The 24,379-nt window shown below is 42.2% G+C and overlaps 1 protein-coding gene across 1 annotated transcript in view; it reads left to right on the top strand.

Moving 5' to 3' along the window:
• The window catches only part of LOC100136392 (V-type proton ATPase subunit B, brain isoform), a 54,065-nt gene extending 32,490 nt beyond the window's left edge, over positions 1-21,575 (top strand). Inside the window, exons 2-14 of the mRNA XM_014202781.3 lie at positions 3,113-3,168; positions 3,468-3,566; positions 3,656-3,749; positions 4,315-4,392; positions 5,082-5,221; positions 7,697-7,798; positions 8,657-8,754; positions 8,907-9,030; positions 14,920-15,070; positions 17,122-17,204; positions 17,416-17,520; positions 18,981-19,110; positions 20,689-21,575. Of these exons, the coding sequence (XP_014058256.1) occupies positions 3,113-3,168; positions 3,468-3,566; positions 3,656-3,749; positions 4,315-4,392; positions 5,082-5,221; positions 7,697-7,798; positions 8,657-8,754; positions 8,907-9,030; positions 14,920-15,070; positions 17,122-17,204; positions 17,416-17,520; positions 18,981-19,110; positions 20,689-20,831 (1,403 nt within the window). The 3' untranslated portion in view covers positions 20,832-21,575. The remainder of the gene's footprint in view (positions 1-3,112; positions 3,169-3,467; positions 3,567-3,655; positions 3,750-4,314; positions 4,393-5,081; positions 5,222-7,696; positions 7,799-8,656; positions 8,755-8,906; positions 9,031-14,919; positions 15,071-17,121; positions 17,205-17,415; positions 17,521-18,980; positions 19,111-20,688) is intronic.
• The last annotated feature ends 2,804 nt before the right edge of the window (positions 21,576-24,379 follow it).

Here is a 24,379-nt window from a genome sequence, read left to right as displayed (position 1 = left end):
TTGTTCAATCAAGTTCATATTTATATCAAAAACCAGCTTTTTACATTAGCATGTGACGTTCAGAACTAGCATACCCCCCGCAAACTTCCGGTGAATTTACAAAAAATTTACTAAATTACTCACGATAAACGTTCACAAAAAGCATAAGAATTATTTTAAGAATTATAGATACAGAACTCCTCTATGCACTCTATGTCCGATTTAAAAAAAATAGCTTTTCGGTGAAAGCACATTTTGCAATATTCTCAGTAGATAGCCCGGCATCACAGGGCTAGCTATTTAGACACCCAGCAAGTTTAGCACTCACCAAACTCAGATTTACTAGAAGAAAAAATGTTATTACCTTTGCTGTTCTTCGTTAGAATGCACTCCCAGGACTTCTACTTCAATAACAAATGTTGGTTTGGTTCAAAATAATCCATAGTTATATCCAAATAGCGGCGTTTTGTTCGTGCGTTCAAGACACTATCCGAATGGTAAAGAAGGGTGACGAGCACGACGCATTTCGTGACAAAAAAATTCTAAATATTCCATTACCGTACTTCGAAGCATGTCAACCGCTGTTTAAAATCAATTTTTATGCCATTTTTCTCATAAAAAAGCGATAATATTCCGACCGGGAATCTGCGTTTAGGTAAAAAGACCAAAGAAAATAAAGCATGGGGTCGACTCGTGCACGCTCCTAAGCCCATTGTCCTCTGATCGGCCACTATCCAAACGCGCTAATGTGTTTCAGCCTGGGGCTGCCTCGATATCATTCAGCTTTTTCCAGGGTTCTGAGAGCCTATGGGAGCCGTAGGAAGTGTCACGTTACAGCAAAGATCCTCAGTCTTCAATAAAAAGAGCCAAGATGAACAAGAACTTGTCAGACAGGTCACTTCCTGTATGGAATCTTCTCAGGTTTTTGCCTGCCATTTGAGTTCTGTTATACTCAGACACCATTCAAACAGTTTTAGAAACTTTAGGGTGTTTTCTATCCAAAGCCAATAATTATATGCATATTCTACTGGGCAGGAGTAGTAACCAGATTAAATCGGGTACGTTTTTTTATCCGGCCATGTAAATACTGCCCCCTATCCCCAACAGGTTAAAGTGACTATGCATAGATAATAACAGCGAGTAGCAGCAGTGTAAAAGGGGGGGGGGGGGGGGGGCAATGCAAATAGTCTGGGTAGCCATTTGATTAGATGTTCAGGAGTCTTATGCCTTGGGGTTAGCAGCTGTTTAGAAGCCTTTTTGGACCTAGACTTGGTTCCCCGGTGCCGCTTGCCATGCGGTAGCAGGGAGAACAGTCAATGGTGGTTGGAGGCTTTGACAATTTTTAGGGCCTTCCTCTGACACCGCCTGGTATAGAGGTCCTGGATGGCAGGAAGCTTGGCCCCGGTGATGTACTGGGCCGTACGCACTACCCTCTGTAGTGCCTTGTGGTCAACGGCCAAACAGTTGCCATACCAAGTATGATGCAACCAGTCAGGAAGCTCTCAATGGTGCAGCTGTAGAACCTTTTGAGGATCTGAGGACCCATGCTAAATCTTTTCAGTCTCCTGAGGGGGAATGGGTTTTGTCGTGCCCTCTTCACAACTTTCTTGGTGCGCTTGGGCCATGTTAGTTTGTTAATGTGGACACCAATGAACGTGGAGCTCTCAACCTGCTCCACTACATCCCCGTTGATGAGAATTGGGTCGTGCTCGGTCTTCCTTTTCCTGTAGTCCACAATCATCTCCTTTGTCTTGATCACATTGAGGAAGAGTTTGTTGTCCTGGCACCACACAGCCAGGTCTCTGACCACCTCCCTATAGGCTGTCTCATGTTGTCGGTGATCAGGCCTACCACTGTTGTGTAATTTTATGTGTGTGTCTCTTGTGTGTGTTCGCATGTAGCAAAAGTTTATACATTCACTCTGCCAAAACGGTACACAGTCACTCACTTGTCTAGATAACTTGAAACAGTCTAACCAGGTCTTGAAGTCTCCTAGGCTAGCTAGTGCTAGCCAATTTATTTTGCAAATTAACTTCAGCTGGCTGGTGTACGACCCTGTGGCAAAGTTGGTTTGACATTAGATAACCTATCTTTGGGGCTAGTTATGGACCGTCAATAAATTACACAATGTAAATGGGACAATATTTTCATGTTGCGCACCCTTTTAGTTGTCTCATTAAATTATTGCTACACAAAAGTCAGTAATAATGATATAATTCATGCCTTACCTTTTGAAGATCATCTTCTGTTGGCACTCCAAAATGTCCCATAAACATCACAAATGGTCCTTTAGTTCGATAAATTGCTTTTTTATATCCCCAAAATGTCCAAATGCGCGTTTGATTCAGAAAAACACCGGTTCCAACTCGCCCAACATGCCTACAAAGTGTCTAATATGTTACCTGTAAAATTGGTCCAAACATTTCAAACAACGTTCCTATTCCAAATCTATGTATCCTAAAACGTAAATAATCAATAAAATTTAAGACTGGAAATACTGTGCTCAATACCGGACGAAAACAAAGTCAAGCACGTTCCAGGTCGCGCGCACCAAAACATTAGAGTGCACCTGGAGTGACACATGGAAATAACAGGGCTACTTTTTCATTTCTCAAAGGAAAAACATCAACCAATTTCTAAAGACTGTTGACAGCTAGTGGAAGCCATAGGAACTGCAAGCATATTTCTATTAAAAAGGGATTGCCATAGAAAATTTATGGAAAACAGATTGAGCTCAAAATAATTTTTCCCTGGATGGATTGTGCTCGGGGTTTCGCCTGCGAAATAAGTTCTGTTATACACAGACATTATTCAAACAGTTTTAGAAACTTCAGTATTTTCTATCCAAATCTACTAATAATATGCATATCCTAGCTTCTGGGCCTGAGTAGCAGGCAGTTTACTTTGGGCATGCTTTTCATCCGGATGTGAAAATACTGCCACCTAGCCCAAAGAGGTTTTAAACCCCTTTACGAAAGTATAGTTTTAATTTTTGTGATGTTTTTCCCCTACACTTATGGTCATTGTTTTGATCAACTATTTGTAAAAAAAAATTTAAAAAGATTTTTAATATGATCTAATTTTTACTAATATTTTTATAATTTTATTTTTTTACTGTTATTCTCTATTTCAGCATATTCTACTGTGTCTGGAGTGAATGGCCCCCTGGTGATTCTGGATAATGTGAAGGTGACTAAAGATTTAAAATTACTTTTCTATTAGGGCTCAGACACACCAATAGCATTTCCTGAACGAGTACTTAGCATCTCGATCAGTGTGCAAGCCTTTCATCTCTTGTGGACAGAACTTATTATCTTGCAACTATGCTAGATTTTTTTTGGTTCTGGGGTTCTGACTTGCTTAGTGAAATTGATAGTCTTATTTTCTGCAGGGTTAGCCTAATTGCTGGTCATGTATGTTTTCTGTTTTGAAAGACCGAAATAAACGTGTTTGTTAAATGGAGTTTTCCAACCTTTTTTATGTGGCAGTTTCCCAGGTATGCAGAGATTGTGCACCTGACTTTACCTGATGGCACCAGGAGGAGTGGCCAGGTGCTGGAGGTGATTGGCACCAAAGCTGTCGTACAGGTGAGTCCCTCGCAACACACACACACACACACACACACACATACACATACCACAAACAACTGAAAGATACCGTTTAATGTCATTTTCAGGTGTTTGAGGGGACATCTGGTATTGATGCCAAGAAGACGGCCTGTGAGTTCACCGGTGACATCCTGCGCACACCTGTGTCTGAGGACATGCTGGGTAAGATGAGCCTTTCACGGCGAGCGGAGTGGCATCCGGTGGGCGCTAGGCAGGAGGAAGCATGAAATCCACCTCTGATTAAGACTGTTTTCACCACTCTGTATAACTGTTTCCGCCCACCCTCCTTCTCACACAGAAGAAAATACCCTGCAGGCTTTACTCTCTTGGTGTGCTAAATACAATTATTCTGTTCCATTTTTACCTCGCCTCTGTTAATGCCTCAATTTGAGTCCTGCATTGAGTCTTCTCCGTGAGCAAATTAGGGGAACAAAACATTGAAGAGAATCTTTGAGGCTTGTATGACTTTTTATAAATCTCCCAGTCATACCACCTCAGTGGGACTCAATGTTAGGTGTATTTGAAAAGTTGAGTGAACCATCTGTTGCTAGTATCATTTAATAATGGTCCTAAATGAATTGGAAATATAAAATGCAGCATCTCTACCATTGTCTGAAACCTGAAGAAACTGCTCATATTCTTTTACGAATTAGAGGTAGAGATTATTATGTGGCTAGCAATCCATGCGATATGAAATGAAACTAATAGAAAATGTCTTTCATTTCAGGACGTGTTTTCAATGGCTCAGGCAAGCCCATTGACCGTGGCCCCACTGTGCTGGCTGAAGACTACCTGGACATCATGGGTAGGATGGAGCTATGATTCAGTTCATTCAGGAAGCGAAAGATATTCTTAGATAACAACATTGTCTGTGTTGAAATGCAATTGACCCTGATGTGCAAAAATAGAAACATGGTACCTGGACTATATTCTTAGTATACTGAGCTTACACCGGATCAACCCCATCTTTACTCTGCTAGTGGACTTAGATGTGAAACTATACATTAGCTTGTATAGTGTGAGTTCAGTTTTTAGTTGTATCTCACTGCTACAAGGCCAAACACTGTCTTTATATTGACTGTTGATCCCATCCCTGAATCCCTTTCACGTGTAGCATGCCATTGTGTAGGCATGGCATCCCAATGAATAGATGACTTGTAGAGGGTCATGAGTCTTCCATCTTAAGGGCAATAAGGTCTTTGACCCTGACCTCCGGTCTGACCATTTGTTCCATCTCGGGACAATGTATGGATGTATAACCTTTTGGGGATTTCATGCATCTCCTACAAGTGTACTTATTTCATTTTCTTTTCTAAACCATAGTTTGTTTACGTATGTGTGCAACTGCACATGCAGTGTAAATAGATGAATTGAAACTATTATAAGGCCAACTCTACCATTTATATCCCTAATATGACTACTATCTGGGTTGAAAGTGGCTAACCCTCTGGTATGTGTTTCTGAACCTCTGCTGTGACCGCTGCCCTGTTCCAGGCCAGCCCATCAACCCTCAGTGCCGTATCTACCCCGAAGAGATGATCCAGACCGGTATCTCTGCCATCGATGGGATGAACAGCATCGCCCGAGGTCAGAAGATTCCCATCTTCTCTGCAGCCGGCCTGCCCCACAACGAGGTACGATGGAGACGCTTGCTCTGCGAAGGCAAGGACACCCAAACACATAAGCTATATGTGCCTTAGGCTGCATTTTGCCATATTATAGCCTCAGTCAATAGCGTTGGAGATGGGTTTTCTAACATTACCAATGGACTAATCTGATCTGAGACCTGAGGCAGTCCATTCTGTTAGACACCTCAGCGATTTGTAATATCGCAACCAAGTTGATTCTAATTTAGTGTTGTCTGTTTTGGTATGTTGTAATCTATTCTTCTGTCTTTACTTTATTTGTCAAACACCCTGTGTGTGTGTGTGTGTGTGTGTGTGTGTGTGACCAGCAAATTTAAATTATTGCTGAAGTTAGTGCTAATAGATGGAGAATATTGAATTTTGTCCCTGTGGTGCAGGAGCTGGCAGAAACAGCAAAGTGGGTCTGGAGGACATCTCAGAAATCCACTGACATTTTACTGATTGTGGAGGGCGTTTTCTTATTTCACAGAGAGCTTCGCCCCGTCTATCGTCACACACAGCATTCCAGAAATCCACACACATCTACTCATTTTACTCACTCCGTATGTCTTAGTATTTGTACAATCACGCACCTGTCACATTTGATAGTCTGTATCAGACACACTGTTAACTAGATGCTTGTTCTCCATTTCATTTTAGGCTCATATATTAACAGCCTATTTAGTTACAATGGTTTGAACACATTGCATTAAACCTACTAAAGAGAAACCTGAAGGTAGCGTATAACATTGTTCTACGGCACAGCTATTAGTTGCCAACCTGCCTCTAAACATGAGTCAGATCCATGTCTCTGTGTGTCAGTGTGTTAGTTATGGGCACATGGCAGCCGTCTGGACTTCACTTCCTGTCTCACCGCCGAAAAAATAGGACGGCCCAACCAAACCTCCTAGAGTTCCACTGGTGTCATAAAGTATTTAATTTGGATTTGGAGAACAGAGTTGAAAATATTTGCTTATAGCAGACAGTCATTTAAAATTGGATTCATTGGAAAAGTTAACTGTGGCACTTTTCCACAAAAAGTAAACTTACTTGGCGTGAACTCAAGTGAAAAGGACATTCGTCAACTCTTAGAGGACAGTCAAAGTTGGTTAAAGTACTTATTTATTGTTGAAAGTAAAACCAACATGTTTTTGTCAGGGTTTTACCTTTGACTGAACTTGGAATGGGGTGAAAAATAATCTCTTGTCATTGCCAGCTTGACTGTTGTTCATCTGACTCAATCTTGGGAGTTATGGCACATCATAGGTGCAAGGTGCTGGGCAGTGTTAAGGAAGTCAGAAACATTCTCCATTCCAACATGTTCTTATTACAAGCCTCATTTTGTGTTAGTTTTATCAGTCTCCATGAGCACTTGAAATCTCAGGGAAAATATAAGAAATATCAGTGCTAAAGGACTAACCCAAAAAGTCTGGACCACCAAACTATTGCACAATGACTTTGAAAACAAGATTATGAGTTTCAACAGTTCATGTATACAGTCTTAAACAAGTTTAAGAGTATGCTGCATCGTTTCATGAGTTCATATTGTCATATCAGACCGTGTCCATGGTTTCCCATGACTGAAGGGAGGCTATTTTCTGATGCCCATGGGGAGAGCGCGTGATGGCCGCCGAGGCCTCCTGGTTAAACTGGTGAACGAATTAAACTAATAAGACAATGGTGGCGTGAGGAGATTAGGCGATCGTGTGAATAGCACTGATTTAATGTAGGATTGGTAGCCCAGTTAACGCTTGAGGTGGCTGTCCTCTCACCAGTCATCGCTGTTTGTAAACAGCCTCATTATGACCTTATGACCGTCCGGGCACACTGCCAAACTAAAACATGCACGATCAAATTCCACCGGAGGGGGAGCCTCAATCAAATGCATAGAATCCCACTGAAGCAACAGAATAACAGTGATTTTGGGCAGTGTAAATAAATAAAGAAGATAATCTGGTCGCTTGATTAGCAACTTCGTTTTGGATGTGAATAAAATAATCGAAAGGGGGTGGTTGAATGGAGCGCCTACTGAAGAATCCTACTGTAGTAAAAACAGGGTACGTCTTGTCTGACTAATGATGCTGGTCGACTTCCCGTGCCACTGGAATGGTATAAAACGCTTCTCGTTTCATTAAACATGTCATGGGGTCATTTGTGCCGCGGATCTCAATGGGCCAGGTGTCTCAGCTCAGGGTGCACTGAGAGGTCAGCCCTGATTAACAGACAGCAACCATTACGTTAAGTGATAAGCGTGAAATTCCTCCCCTCTACATTCCTAATCACTGAGTTTTTATCCAACTATGCACCTCCGACACAAGCATAGTTGGGCACACACGCATGCCGACACACACAGAAGACTCCAGTAACAAGCTGGCTGGACGGGGCGCTCGCTGATGTCCAAACATTTTTGAATAGACTGGCCGTTTTATTAACGTAAATGTTTCAAGACCTCGTCATTTTTAATCCTGTGTTTTTGATTCTCAGATTGCTGCACAGATTTGTCGTCAGGCTGGCCTGGTGAAGAAATCTAAGGATGTGATGGACTACAGCGACGATAACTTTGCCATTGTCTTTGCCGCCATGGGGGTGAGCTGAGCGGCACCAGATAGACAAAACATTTTTTTAAATCTTGTTCTTGTCTGTTTTTTCCCTCTAGTGTGTGTGGCTAATTGTTCCTCTTAACCCCAACGTGACACTGCCCCGGCTCCTTTTCTCACTCTCATTCACCAGGTGACTTAGCGTTTTAAGTCCCCTGTTACGTCTGCTCCTTTGAGCAGGTCGACGTGGCCAGAACAGGTTATTATTCAGCCGTCTTGAACACATTCAGCCGGCCAGTATCAAGTTCTCTCTAGTTCAGCTGCTCTGGTCATGACTATTTAACACCGGGTGGGGAGTCTTCTGTGACCTGTGGCAGAGATGTTAGTGACCCCCACCTCTGCTCCTCCGGGCCCCCTTATCCTCTCCCTGCTGATGGCTAATTCATACACCCATTGAGGGCCTTGTAACATAAGCACGAACTCTGTAACAGGGTAGTGGAAATGCAGTGCATAGGGGCAGACTGGTATGAAAAGGGATTAGGCCATTTTGAAGCATATGTAAAGGAGATTCTAATTTAGGAAAAGGACACTGTGTAAAGGACAGTGTATTAACACCTAATTAACACTTAACCCTGTTTTCACATATCAGAACATATTAGGTTACCTTGAGTTGAAAACTGCTGAACCAGTAAGCTGCAGCATAATTTGCACTACATTGCCCTAGGTATAGTATTTGAGAAGAATTTACCCTAATTTGTTGTGATATTTGAAAACAGGAGCTCCTTTTTCTGATATGCATTTTTTTTTTCTCTGCCCTTGGGTGACTAATATATTCCTGCTTTTGTTGAAGAATGTTCAAGGCCTTCTACTATCAACTTGGTGTGTAATCTCAAACCTATCTTTTCAGGTGAACATGGAAACTGCTCGCTTCTTCAAGTCCGACTTTGAGGAGAATGGATCCATGGACAATGTTTGCCTGTTCTTGAACCTAGCCAACGACCCCACGTGAGTTCATTTGCATAAGCTCTGTGCCAAATCAGTAATGCACTAGCTCCCTCCTATAATAAATAATCTATGGATTCATGGCAATAAAGTGTCGTCTAATATTGCTACCTTTTTTATTATGTTAATTAAAATTGAATTCCTTCCTTTCTCAGTATTGAGCGCATTATCACCCCTCGCCTGGCTCTGACCTCAGCTGAGTACCTGGCCTACCAGTGTGAGAAGCATGTCCTGGTCATCCTGACTGACATGAGCTCCTACGCCGAAGCTCTGAGAGAGGTGGGCAACCAAACTAACTCAATGAAGTCTGCTGTTTACTCCTGGGAAAAAAATAACTTCTACTTTATTTTTGTGAGGTGTCAAACTTACACATTTAATTCTGTCAAAGTTTGAGAGCCATACAATTCTGTCAAAGTTTGAGAGCCTTAACTTTTCTTTTGAGTATGGGTAGCAAATTCAATGTGCCGGTTAAAGTTTGGTCAGTACAGGCTACATGGTTGTGATATTGAAAACCTTCACAAATCAAATTTTATTGGTCGCATTCACATACTTAGCAACGTTATTGCAAGTGTAGCGAAATGCTTGTGTTCCTAGCTCCAACAGTGCCGTAATATCCAACAATACACGCATCTAAAAGAATGGAATAAAGAAATACAGAGATGTTAGGATGAGCAATGTGTGTGTGTGTGTGTGTGTGTGTGTGTGTGTGTGTGTGTGTGTGTGTGTGTGTGTGTGTGTGTGTGTGTACAGTGCATTTGGAAAGTTTTCGGACCTCGTGACTTTTTCCACAATTTGTTACGTTAGTGTCATTTTAAAATGGATTCAAAAAAAAAATTCCCTCGTCAATTTACACACAATACCCCATAATGACAAAGCGAAAACAGGTTTTTAGAAATGTTTGCTAATTTAATAAAAACTGAAATACCTTATTTACAATCGTTAAGAATCCAACCACCCAAGCCATAGACTATTCTCTCTGCTTCAGCACGGCAGGCGGTTCCGGTGCATCAACTCTGGCACCAACAGGCTCTTGAACAGCTTCTATCCCCAAGAAATAAGACTGATAAATAGCTACACAGACTATCGGAGGTAACCTTGTATCCTCATTGACTTATTTATTTTTGTCTCTATTCACACTCACAAGGCCCTATACACTCACACATTCACCCCATCATCATCTGCTCACTCACATAACATCTGTCGTGGAAATTCTCACACAGGGACACTCGAAGTCAATCTTAAGTGAATCATCCTTTATTTGTCAGCGCGCTGGAGAGTTTCCAACCAACTAAATGTACCATAGTACACATGTTAATCAGGAGCTCTGCCTGTGGGCAGTCCTAGTAGTTGTCTTATGTATGGCTATGCACAGACAAGTTAGTATTGCATGATTTAGCATAATTAATTAATTAATTAATCGTTACTGTTTTGTTTCATTCATGTGACAGAACACTTGTTTATATAATGTTCCACAGTTGACAGTGAATGTCAGAGCAAAAACCAAGCCATGAAGTTGAATTTACCACAGGTGGACTCCAATGAAGTTGTAGAAACATCTCAAGGATGATCAATGGAAACTGGATGCGCCTGAGATCAATTTTCGAGTTTCATAGTAAAGGGTCTGAATACTTATGTAAATAAGGTATTTCTATTTTCGCCTTGTCATCATGGGGTATTGTGTGTCGATTGCTCAGGATTACAATTTTTTTTTAATCCATTTTCGAATAAGGCTGTAACCTAACAATGTGGAAAAAGTTGAAGTCTGAATACTTTCCGAAGGCACTGTAAATGTATGTGGATGTTGTGTAAGTGAGCAGATGGAGTGTGTAGGGCCTGGTGAGTGTGCAATAAAAAGGTAATTGAGGATACAAGGTTAACTCCGATACTCCATGTAGCTATTTTGTTAGGTATTTAGCTGTCTTTTATTGCTTGGGGATAGAAGCTGTTCAAGAGCCTGTTGGTGCCAGAGTTGATGCACCGGAACCGCCTGCCGTGCCGAAGCAGAAAGAATAGTCTATAGCTTGGGTGGTTGGATTCTTTAACAATTTTCCAGGCCTTCCTACCACACCGCCTGTAGAGATCCTGGATGGCAGGGAGCTCGGCCCCAGTGATGTACTAGGCTGTCCGAACCACTCTCTGTAGCGCCATGCGATCGAGGGCGGTGCTATTGCTATCCAGGCAGTGAGGCAGCCAGTCAAAATTCTCTCAATGGTATAGCTGTAGAACATTTTGAGGATTTGAGGGCCCATTCCAAACCTTTTCAACCTCCTGAGGTAGACGAGACGCTGTCGCGCCTTCTTCACGACTGTGTGAGTTTGGACCATTTTAAGTCTTTAATGATTTGGACACTGAGGAACTTGAAGCTATCGACCTGCTCCACTGCGGCCCCATCGATGTGGATGGGAGTGTGCTAGTGTAACCGATGTGAAATGGCTAGTTAGTTAGCGGTGGTGCGCGCTAATAGCGTTTCAATCGGTGACGTCACTCGCTCTGAGACTTGAAGTAGGGTTGCCCCTTGCGTTGCAAGGGCCGCGGTTTTTGTGGCGCGATGGGTAACGATGCTTCGTGGGGTGTCAGTTGTTGATGTGTGCAAGGGTCCCTGGTTCGAGCCCGGGTTGGGGCGAAGAGAGGGACGGAACCTACACTGTTACACTCGCCCACCTTGTTTCCTCTAGTCCACTATCAGCTCCTTGGTTTTACTGACATTGAGAGAGCGGTTGTTGTTCTGGCACCACACTGCCAGGTCACTGACCTCCTCCATGTAGGCTGACTCATCGTCGCCGGTGATAAGGCCTACCGCCGTCGTGTTGTCAGTAACCTGATGATGGTGTTGGAGTTGAGCATGACCACACAGTCGTGGGTGAAGAGGGAGTACAGGAGGGGACTAAGCACACACCCCAGAGGGGCTCCTGTGTTGAGTATCAGTGTGGCAGATGTGGAACTGACAGCGTTAACTACTTTTGCAGATATGAACCAAACAGTCGATCATAATATCAGTCAACAATATCAAATTCCTAGTTTATGCTGCAAAACCAACTTTTATAAGATGTTTTAAAAATGGGTTCTATTTGACTCAACATTCCATGATGTCCACTAAGGCATTGTTGGCAGAATAGATGGATGCAGTTCAATGCATGATTAATATAATTCCCCCAATTAATTTCTTGGTAGTCCCAAACATATTGCTATCAGGTTGTAAATCACAGCTGGCCTGGTACATTGTTTGTTGCCTTCATTCAGGATGCACTGTTTCAGTTTCAATGACTGAATATTTTGGACAAAAACAGACAAATGTAACTAAGGCTGGGAATGTCATTACAATCCAACTAGCAAGGGCAATGCCAGCTAGGAGGACATCATGTCATTGGAAGAATTGGTGAGTGACTGACTTTTTTCCCCTCGAATTGTTTTTCGGTGGCTACACAGCTAGAGATGCACATGTCATTTGGTTAGCTAGTAAGAAATGTGAATCGCTTAGCTAGCTAGGTATGCTGAATGACTGTTATCCAGTTAGCATATCTCTTGCGTTTGCAAATTCACTCTGGCTAGCCATCTAGGCAAAACGTAAGCAAAATAAGTAAGTTAGTCACAAACACTCTATAAAACATGTCAACAGCCTAACCAGCTCTACTAGAGTGAGTGAAATGGTCAGTGAGGTGTTTTCTCATTTGTGTCTGGAAGTAGCTGAGCGGACTTTCAGGTTATGTCGATATAGGACTCATTTTACTGTGGATATAGATACTTTTGTACCTGTTTCCTCCAACATCTTGCTGCTGTTCTGGGATTGATTTGCACTTTTTGCACCAAAGTACGTTCATCTCTAGAGACAGAACGCGTCTCCTTCCTGGGCGGTATGACGGCTGCGTGGTCCCATGGTGTTTATACTTGCATACTGTTGTTTGTACAGATGAACGTGGTACCTTCAGGCATTTGGAAATTGCTCCCAAGGATGAACCAGACTTGTGGAGGTATCCAATTTTGTTTCTGAGTTCTTGGCTGATTTATTTAGATTTTCCCATGTCAAGCAAAGAGGCACTGAATTTGAAATTAGGCCTTGAAATACACTGCTCAAAAAATTAAAGGGAACAATTAAACGACACAATGTAACTCCAAGTCAATCACACTTCTGTGAAATCAAACTGGCCACTTAAGAAGCAACACTGATTGACAATAAATTTCACATGCTGCTGTGCAAATGGAATAGACAACAGGTGGAAATTATAGGCAATTAGCAAGACACCCCCAATAAAGGAGTGGTTCTGCAGGTGGTGACCACAGACCACTTCTTAGTTCCTATGCTTCCTGGCTGATGTTTTGGTCACTTTTAAATGCTGGTGGTGCTTTCACTCTAGTGGTAGCATGAGACGGAGTCTACAACCCACACAAGTGGCTCAGGTAGTGCAGCTCATCCAGGATGGCACATCAATGTGAGCTGTGGCAAGAAGGTTTGCTGTGTCTGTCAGCGTAGTGTCCAGAGCATGGAGGCGCTACCAGGAAACAGGCCAGTACATCAGGAGATGTGGAGGAGGCCGTAGGAGGGCAACAACCCAGCAGCAGGACCGCTACCTCCGCCTTTGTGCAAGGAGGAGCAGGAGGAGCACTGCCAGAGCCCTGCAAAATGACCTCCAGCAGGCCACAAATGTGCATGTGTCTGCTCAAACGGTCAGAAACAGACTCCATGAGGGTGGTATGAGGGCCCGACGTCCACAGGTGGGGGTTGTGCTTACAGCCCAATACCGTACAGGACGTTTGGCATTTGCCAGAGAACACCAAGATTGGTAAATTCGCCACTGGCGCTCTGTGCTCTTCACAGATGAAATCAGGTTCACACTGAGCACGTGACAGACGTGACAGAGTCTGGAGACGCCGTGGAGAACGTTCTGCTGCCTGCAACATCCTCCAGCATGACCGGTTTGGCGGTGGGTCAGTCATGGTGTGGCATTTCTTTGGGGGGCCGTACAGCCCTCCATGTGCTCGCCAGAGGTAGCCTGACTGCCATTAGGTACCGAGATGAGATCCTCAGACCCCTTGTGAGACCATATGCTGGTGCGGTTGGCCCTGGGTTCCTCCGAATGCAAGACAATGCTAGACCTCATGTGGCTGGAGTGTGTCAGCAGTTCCTGCAAGAGGAAGGCATTGATGCTATGGACTGGCCCGCCTGTTCCCCAGACCTGAATCCAATTGAGCACATCTGGGACATCATGTCTCGCTCCATCCACCACCGCCACATTGCACCACAGACTGTCCAGGAGTTGGCGACGCTTTAGTCCAGGTCTGGGAGGAGATCCCTCAGGAGACCATCTGCCACCTCATCAGGAGCATGCCCAGGCGTTGTAGGGAGGTCATACAGGCACGTGGAGGCCACACACACCACTGAGCCTCATTTTGACTTGTTTTAAGGACATTACATCAAAGTTGGATCAGCCTGTAGTGTGGTTTTCCACTTTAATTTTGAGTGTGACTCCAAATCAAGACCTCCATGGGTTGATAAATTGGATTTCCATTGATTTTTGTGTGATTTTGTTGTCAGCGCATTCAACTATGTAAAGAAAAAAGTATTTAATAAGATTATTTCTTTCATTCAGATCTAGGATGTGTTATTTTAGTGTTCCCTTTATTTTTGTTGAGCAGTGTACATCCACAGGTACACCTCCAATTGACTAAAATGATGTCAATTAGCCTATCTGAAGCTTCTAAAGCGATGACATAATTTTCTGGATTTTTCCAGGCTGTTTAAAGGCACAGTCAAGTCGGTGTATGTAAACTTCTGACCCACTGGAATTGTGATACAGTGAATTATAAGTGAAATAATCTGTCTGTAAACAATTGTTGGAAAAAATACTTGTCATGCACAAAGTAGATATCCCGACCAACTTGCCAAAACTATCGTTTGCTAAGAAGAAATTTGTGGAGTGGTTGAAAAACAAGTTTTAATTACTCCAACCTATGTCGACTTACTACTTCAAGTGTATATGAACAGATTTGAGTAAGATTTCGTGTTGCTAAGATGCTGTCTATTCCACTTTAAATCCCAATGCACAGTCCAATACATTTATTGACTCAATCACATGCTCTAACAATAAAATGTTCAGTAGTTTGTGTTCAGGTTCCCATTTCCTATTACCTGGTTCCACCTATGGCTCACTTCTTTGTCCCATGTCTCCCCAGGTGTCTGCTGCCAGAGAGGAGGTGCCTGGTCGTCGTGGTTTCCCCGGTTACATGTACACTGATCTGGCCACCATCTACGAGCGTGCCGGGAGAGTGGAGGGCAGGAACGGCTCCATCACTCAGATCCCCATCCTCACCATGCCCAACGATGGTGAGACATGCCGGCTTTTCTCAGAGAAAAACAAGCTAGATTTATTTAGAAGATAATGTATTTAGAAATGTTTAATTCTTCTTTTATTTATTTACTTGTCACATTAGCAATATTGGCCCAGCGTCGTCTGGGTTTGGTCGGTGTAGGCCGTCAATGTAACTGACTTGCTTGGTTTAAATAAATGTTAAATAAAAAAATAATAGTTGATTCTCCGGTTTCGTCTCTGAAGAGCTGCGTTTTAAAAATTTTTTTGACATGGAACAAATTGTTGCTTGCTGTTACTATAGTAACCTCTCGATGGGCCTCCAATCTGTATTTGAATGGGAGTTCCCCCCCCCCCCTCCCCCTTTAACTTCTTGGGGCTATGTGGGACGCTAGCGTGCCACCCGTGGTGCACCCTATCAACAGCAGGTGCATTTCAAGAGCGGCAAATTTGAAACCAAATAAATGTCAAAATTCTAATTTTTCAAACATACAACTATCTTACACCCTTTGAAAGATAAACATCTCCTTAATCTAACCACGTTGTCCGATTTCAAAAAGGTTTTACGGCGAAAGCATAAAGTTAGATTATGTTAGGAGAGTACATTGACAATAGCTGTGTGTAATGTTTTGTTAATTCAAAGACAGGGTCACCAAAACCATAAAACCAGCTAAAATGATGCACTAACCTTTTACAATCTCCATCAGATGACACTCCTAGGACATTATGTTAGACAATGCATGCATTTTTAGTTCTATCAAGTTCATATTTATATCCAAAAACAGCGTTTTACTATGGCATTGATGTTGAGGAAATCGTTTCCCTCCAATAACCGGCAGTCAAGTCAGCACCACAAATTAAATAATTAAAATTAGAAAACATTGGTAAAATATTATTGTCATTTAAAGAATTATAGATTTACATCTCTTGAACGCAATCAACTTGCCAGATTTAAAAATAACCTTACTGGGAAATCACACTTTGCAATAATCTGAGCACTGCGCCCAGAAAAATATGCTTTGCTATACAGACAAACGGCCATGTTGGAGAGATCTAAAATCGAAAATACTATGTAAATAATCCATTACCTTTGATTCTCTTCATCAGATGTCACTTCCAGGAATCCCAGGTCCATAACGAATGTAGTTTTGTTCATAAAAGCTCATCATTTATATCCAAAAAGATCCGTGTTGTTAGCACATGATCTAAGCCAGCCGGACTTCTCGTCATGAACGAGGGGAAAAAATATATTTACGTTCGTTCAAACATGTCAAACGTTGTATAGCATAAATCATTAGTGCCTTTTTTAACCAGAACATGAATAATATTCAAGGTGGACGAATGCATTCTCTTTTATAACGTATTGGAACGAGGGTACCCAACATGAACTCGCGCACCAGAGTCTAATCGGCCATCACCGTTCCATGGCTCTTGTTCGGTCAGATCTCACAGTAAAAGACTCAAAACACTTTGTAAAGGCTGGTGACATCTAGTGGAAGCAATAGGAAGTGCCAAAACATTAATCAACCCCTGTGTGTTTCAATGGCATAGGCTTAAAGGTAATTCAACACATCAGGTATCCACTTCCTGTCAGAAAATGTCTCAGGGTTTTGCCTGCCAAATGAGTTCTGTTATACTCACAGACACCATTCAAACAGTTTTAGAAACTTTAGGGTGTTTTCTATCCATATATAATAAGTATATGCATATTCTAGTTACTGGGTAGGATTAGAAGAGAATTTGAGCGAGCATATTTTAGAGCACTCTCCTCCCAAGATGTGGATCAAAACACTCATTGTCCTTAAACTGGGAATTGCTGTAAAAACTTTATATTGGATCTGCATTTCAGTATCTATACGCATTCTACTCTTAAATTGTAGACATTTTAAAGTGTATGCCTGGTTCATTGACATTTATTTTGGGAAAAGTGATTTACGAGCGTGCTCAGTGCATGCTTTGAATGTACAGTATGCGTGCGTATGTTTGATAAAGGCCACTTGATTTATCGTGACTTGAACCCTGGATATTATCTCTTGATGTTGACCTCCATGTTAACTGTGTTTTCCAGATATCACCCATCCCATTCCTGATCTCACAGGGTACATCACTGAGGGACAGGTCTATGTGGACAGACAGCTGCACAACAGACAGGTACCGACATACTCACTGATGATAGACGTGTATTCACATTTTCGCTAATATGTCTCAAACCCACCCTTTTTACCTGACTATTGAGGAGTCTATCTTGAGTACTTTAGTTCTCTCCCCTGACAATTGTTGCCCAATGATCATTTGTTTACTACTTCTTTGTTGAACATTGAATTGACTATTATTATTCTATTATTTCATGCTTTCCTTTCAGATTTACCCACCGATCAATGTGCTGCCCTCTCTGTCTCGATTGATGAAGTCTGCCATCGGTGAAGGAATGACCCGTAAAGACCATGCTGATGTCTCCAATCAGTTGGTAGTTGTCAAGATCTTCTATAACGAAGCCTAATTTATAATGAACTACAATAGACATTAATAGTTTGTTGCATACAGCACCTTTAATTCACTGACTTCCCTCCACGCTTCTCTCTCTCAATGGCTCACATCAACACCATCATCCCAGAAACCCTAGACCCACTCCAGTTGGCATACAGCCCCAACAGATCCACAGATGACGCAATCTCTATTCCACTCAACACTGCCCTTTCCCACCTGGACAAAAGGAACACCTATGTGAGAATGCTGTTCATTGACTACAGCTTAGCATTCAACACCATAGTGCCCTCAAAGCTCATCACTAAGCTAAGGACCTTGGGACGAAACACCTCCCTCTGGAACTGGATCCTGAACTTCCTGATGGGCCACCCCCAGGTGGTAAGGGTAACCAGCAACACATCTGCCATGCTGATCCTCAACACGGGGGCCCCTCAGGGGTGTGTGCTTAGTCCCCTCCTGTACTCCCTGTTCACCCATGACTGCGTGGCCAAGCACAACTCCAACACCACCATTAAGTTTTCCGATGACACAACAGTGGTAGGCCTGGTCACCGACAACAATGAGACCACCTATAGGGAGGAGGTCAGAGACATGGCAACAACCTCTCCCTCAACGTGACCAAGACAAAGGATATGATCGTGGACTACAGGAAAAGGAGGGCCAAGCACGCCCCCATTCTCATTGACGGGGCTGTAGTGGAGCAGGTTGAGAGCTTCAAGTTCCTTGGTGTCCACATCACCAAGAAACTATCATGGTCCATACACACCAAGACGATCGTGATGAGGGTACGACAACACCCATTCCCCCTCAGGAGACTGAAAAGATTTGGCATGGGTCCTCAGATCCTCAAAACGTTCTACAGCTGCACCATCGAGAGCATCCTGACTGGTTGCATCTCCCCCTGGTATGGCAACTGCTCGGCCTCCGACCACAAGGCACTACAGAGGGTAGTGCGTACGGCCCAATGCAGCACTGGGGCCAAGCTTCCTGCCAACCCAGGACCTCTATACCAGGCAGTGTCAGAGGAAAGCCCTAAAAATTGTCAGACTCAAGCCACCCTAGCCGTCATACTGTTCTCTCTGCTACAGCACGGCAAGCGCTACCGGAGTGTCAAGTCTAGGTCCAACAGGCTTCTTAACAGCTTTTCCCCCAAGCCATAAGACTCCTGAACATCTAATCAAATGGCTACCCAGACTATTTGCATTGACTCTGTTATGATCTATGCATAGTCACTTTACCCCTACCTACATGTACATATTACCTTGACTAACATGTACCCCCGCACGTTGACTCTGTACCGGTACCCCCTGTATATAGCCTCGTTATTGTTATTTTGTTTTTGTGTATTTCATGTGTATTTCATGTGACAAATAGAATTTGATTTGATTTGAATCTCAATGTCTTGATCTACCACTTGTCCCATGCCTTTGTCCCCCTCAGTATGCCTGCTATGCCATTGGTAAGGACGTGCAGGCCATGAAGGCCGTGGTGGGAGAGGAGGCCCTCACCTCCGATGATCTTCTCTACCTGGAGTTCCTGCAGAAGTTTGAGAAGAACTTCATCGCTCAGGGTGAGACAGATGAGACTCAACCTATGACCGTAGCACCACAACCAGAGAGCATGCCTAGTAAAAATCTAGTTGTATGGCATGGTTTAAATCAAAAGGTGAAAACAGTGGCATGGCATTCTCCCGGGGTTCAGTATTTGGTAACGGAATGAATGGGTGTTTTGGCAGGCTTTTCACACCGTTAACTGAGAGGCATTATGCTTGGCCAGGTCATTGACACACTTGCTCGGAGATCTTGTCTGTAGATTTTATTTACATGTTGCATTAAATATTAGATATTATACATTTGCCACCATGGCTTATGTTTGTCTTACCTTTTATTGCACAAATTCCTTTAAATCATTGACTGATCAAGTGTTGCCCGAGGTCTTTGACCTTATTACTCCAAAATTCTGCCTGCGTAGCGGTATCATTCAAGTGTGATATTAAAATGGAGATTGATTTTGCCCAATGACATTGAAAAATATTGTAGTATTATTTGATTAATAATATTTTGTTTGCATGTTGAATCACATATCAGCTAATTAAGGTTTGTTAGATGTTTCTTAATAAACCATTTTGTTTTGCATGTCATTAATTGCCGATATTATCATAAAATGTTGCATCGCTGGGTTTTGAAATATATTTTACTGTGATCTGCCAGCTCTTGGCTCTAGCAAAGGATGTATGAATGCTGCATGCTGTTTATTCTTCTTTCCTTCAGGTCTTTGTTAGTAAAAGTTCATGTTCAATGCCTTCAGGCATGATCATTTTTATCAGCAGAGGGAAATAAAAGCCAATGGCAAACTTCATGTCAGATACATAGATGTATTTTTTCCCCTCAACACCTTGGTGACATTCAGCGATAATGTGTGCATGTCGTCAAAGCATTATGCCAAACCTATTCTCACACTTGTCCTTGGATTGATGAGATTGCTAAAGGAAGGATTTGTGAGCAAATCTCTCCAGCCTTGTGTATAGTGAGCCTGAATTCCTTTTTTAACATGAGTCAAAGCCTAATGCGATCCATTATAATGAGAATCTCATTAGTATTGAGTCTACTGACGTGAATTGAAACCTCAAATCGAAAAAACCTCGCTCCATAGAAGTAATATGAAATGCAAGTATCATGTCAGACTTTTGCGTCTTCTCTCTCAGCTGAAACAGACAAATGGGGCCGTCTTTTGGGCGACGAACAAGTGCCTGCCGTTCAGTCTTGTCCTTCAGATAATGACATTACAAAGCAGGGATTGCACTATTGTAGGCTATGCTTCACAGGGAGCTAATGCTTGTAATCCTGTTGTGACACGATATGATTATTGACTTAATATCTAGCCTAACAATTATCTCTTTCCGACAGAGTAAGCTGTGATGTATTGGGGGGGGAAATTTCAGAAATGTTAGCTCCATGACCTGATGTTGACCATGGCACCTACAACATGTGTTCTGAAAAATATCACGGAATCACTGGATAATATTGTTGTATTCATACTCTTACTAAAACCTCTGAATAAAATATTCAATTAGAAATTAGTCATCACATGGAATATTGTCAAATGTCATAGCGTTCAATATCTAAAACAATGTAACCTCACCCCTCAGGCCCTTATGACAACAGGACTGTGTATGAGACCCTGGACATTGGCTGGCAGTTACTCCGAATCTTTCCCAAAGAAATGCTGAAGCGGATTCCCCAGAGCACCCTAGCTGAGTTCTACCCCAGGGAGTCTGCAGCTCGTCACTGAGCGCCCCTCGACTCAGAGATCAGAGCAATAATCTCAGCTCCCTCTGTAATGTACTGTATCTGTGTCCGACTATCTCATTTTATTTAGAGATTTAAGCTTACCCTTAAATCAAAGAATGATCCTGTTATTTATTGGGGAATGTTACAGTTGGATTTTGTTCATTGAATGTTGTCCCCACCTAAAGTAAAATAAACTTTCCAAAAAGGTAAAACATCCTATACATTTAGATCTCAAAGGAAGTTGTGTGTTCTCTTTCACATTTCAATGGTTTAAATTTGTCCAATATGTTTGTTACTGTCACCCTGAAAATAGCACTTCAGTCACTTATTTCAGATGGTGGGGCAATTACTGTCAAATTATAGGACTTCATCAAACACCCAGGAGGTCTGAAAGTGACATGACATAGGTTCATTTATTACACTGAACATCATTGGTACTTAAATGTTTACTTGTATAGGCTTCAGGTAAGGGTTTCGATATTGGACAAACTTTTGGCCTACTTGAAATTGATTTATATTGTAGATGTCGAACTTTGTAGACTGAATTGCTTATTTATTGGCCTCTAATAACTATTGAAAGAAAATTGTTTACATGGTTTGTTATTGCTATATGTATGTGCTGTTAAAAGAATAATAAACATTCCTCTGTTTCGTTGTTAATTGTCTTGTTCGTTTGCCGAAATCATCTCTGTATTATGGTTCTTCTGTTTTCCTGTCCATAAATAAATTATATTAGAACTATGAAGGATATGACGTGTTTGATTTTGTATGCAATGTCAGGTGGGATTACAATGTTATTTAAAGGGGAAATCTGCAATTCAAACAGCTGCTACCCTGCCACTGATTTGGTAAATAGCTTAGGCGTGGGGCTTTAGAAATGTGACCGCTGTCAAATTCATAGATAGAGCTATGGATGCACGGGTGGGCGGGCTGTCCATCCATGATAATACAATTATAGTCTTAACCATGTTTTGAGGCTATACAGTGTTTGTTTACAAATATGATGGGTTAAGACCAATTAACGAAGCTCATGAGGCATTTATAAGTCATACCTTTCAAGAATCAATGGGTATATATGAATTTAAGAATCTCAAAAGGGATATAGCAACAGCAGATTGACCCTTTTTAAGGTTGATGGGACACACACTTGTAGTAGGGCTTAGTAGTGACTCAGCAAAAAAGCCAAATCGAATAATATTTTTTTTATATTACGTGTCTGAGTCATAGACCGTATATAGGCCCAAGTTAACAAAAACATGCACTCGTATCCTAGATCAGACCGGAGGTTGTAAAATATGGCCAAAGGTAAGTCTTGTACATAGGCAGAAAGGAAGAGGCCTAGCGAGAGCGTCCACTCCCATTAAAATCTGTCCACGTGGAAATATATAATGTAATTTCTCGCAATAGCGGCCCCAGAGGAACTAACTAAAATAAAACTATACTGAACAAAAATATAAATGCAATATGTAAAGTGTTAGTCTGTTTCATAGAGCTGAAATAAAAGATCCCCAACATTTTTGCGCACAAAAAGCTTATCTCAAATTTGTTTACATCCCTTTTAGTGAGTATTTCTCATTTGCCAAGATAATCATTCCACCTGACAGGTGTGGCATATCAAGTAGCTGATTAAACAGCATGATCATTACACAGGTGCCCCTTGTGCTGGGGACAATAATAGGCCACTCTAAAATGTCCAGTTTTGTCACACAACACAATGCCACAGATGTCTCAACTTTTGAGGGAGCGTGCAATTGGCATGCTGACTACAGGAATGTCCACCAGATCTGTTGCCAGAGAATTGAATGTTAATTTCTTTACCATAAACCACAAACTAAACTTCCGGCTTAACAACAGCAGACAACCTGTAACCACGCCAGCCCAGGACCTCCAGCTTCTTCACCTGCTGGATAGTCTGAGACGAGCCACCCAGACAGCTGATGAAACTGGGTTTGCACAACCGAAGAATTTCTCCACAAACTGTCAGAAATCATCTCAGGGATTCTCATCTGCCTGCTTGTGAACTTCACCAGGGTCTTGACCTGACTACAGTTCGATGTCGTAACCGACTTCAGTGGGCAAATGTTCACCTTTGATGGATTCTGGCACACTGGTGAAGTGTGCTCTTCACAGATTAATCCCTATTTCAACTTTATGGCATCCAGTGGGTGAGTGGTTTGCTGATGTCAACATTGTGAACAGAGTGCTTTGTGGTGGTGCAGTTATGGTATGTGCAGGCATAATCTACGGACAACGAACAGAATTGCATTTTATTGATGGCAATTTGAATGCACAGAGAAACCGTGATGAGATCCTGAGGCATTGTCTTGCCGTTCATCCACCGCCATCACCTCATATTTCAGCATGATAATGCACAGCCCCATTTCGCAAGGATCTGTACACAATTCCTGGAAGCTGAAAATGTCCCAGTTTTTCCATGGCCTGCATACTCACCAGACATGTCAGCATGTTTGGGATGCTCTGGATTGACGTGTACAACAGCGTGTTCCAGTTCCCACCAATATCCGGAAACTTCGCACAGCCATTGAAGAGGAGTGGGACAACATTCCACATCTTTCAGAACTAACCTGCTCCAGGGTAGGCTAACTCCACTTACCCTGAATGAAATTACTGAGCCGTGTGTTGAGGACCAATGAAATCAGATTCCCTCCCTCTTGCAAAGATTGCATCATCATCCCCTTAATTTGAGGAAGGCAACTGGTTAAATATTGTATTAATTATATTGTACATATACACATACATACTAGCTACTACTTTGAAATATTGTTACCCCAACTGAGCGTATGATGTCAATGTAGTGTGTCTGAGGTGCCCTCTGAATCACCTATTTGGAACACCGTGAATGCACATTATTCACCCCATTATTCACCCACTCAACCCCAAATTCCAGCTCCTTCTCTCTGGCTGCAGGTACAAACTACCTAAGGTAAAAAAACAAATAGGGCCAAGTATTATTTTATTCCGAATGCAATTCTGCACTTTAGCGCTTGTACTTTAACTATGAAATTGCACTTACACAGACTACTGCTTGCAAACATCTTTTGCTATTTGTTATTGTTTTATTATTATTTTTTATATGTTTTATGACTGCTGCAAAATGAATTGCCTCTCTGAGGACATTAAAGTTTTCTGAATCTGAATGAAGTGTGAAATCCCAGCAAAAATGAATCACTGCATTCTGAGATAGGATGCGTTTGGGTGTAGGGTGCTAGCCAGCATGATGTGTTAGAGCAGCAGTGTTGAGTAAGCACATGTGACCTGAATGTTGTACCCTAAAGGAAATAGTACTTGACCTGGTTTGTAGGTTGAAATATGACTGCACAGTGCCTCACAGTAGGGTACCTACTAAGCAACCAATGCTGATTATGTTACATGTAAGTCAGAGTTATCCTCAACTGCAATTAGTACTAAAGGTATAGTAGTAGACTTTTATCATACCACTGTGTAGAAATATCACACTGGGCTAGTGAGTGAGACAAAGATGCATTATTGTGGCGGGGTTTAGAATTGTGGCAGACATGGCTTGGGAGA

The sequence above is a fragment of the Salmo salar genome, chromosome 01 (genome assembly GCF_965601325.2).
Source record: "Salmo salar chromosome 01, fSalSal1, whole genome shotgun sequence".
Classification (NCBI taxonomy): domain Eukaryota; kingdom Metazoa; phylum Chordata; class Actinopteri; order Salmoniformes; family Salmonidae; genus Salmo; species Salmo salar.
The sequence above is the reverse complement of the archived record's forward strand: the minus strand, read 5'-3'. Positions and strand labels throughout refer to the sequence as shown.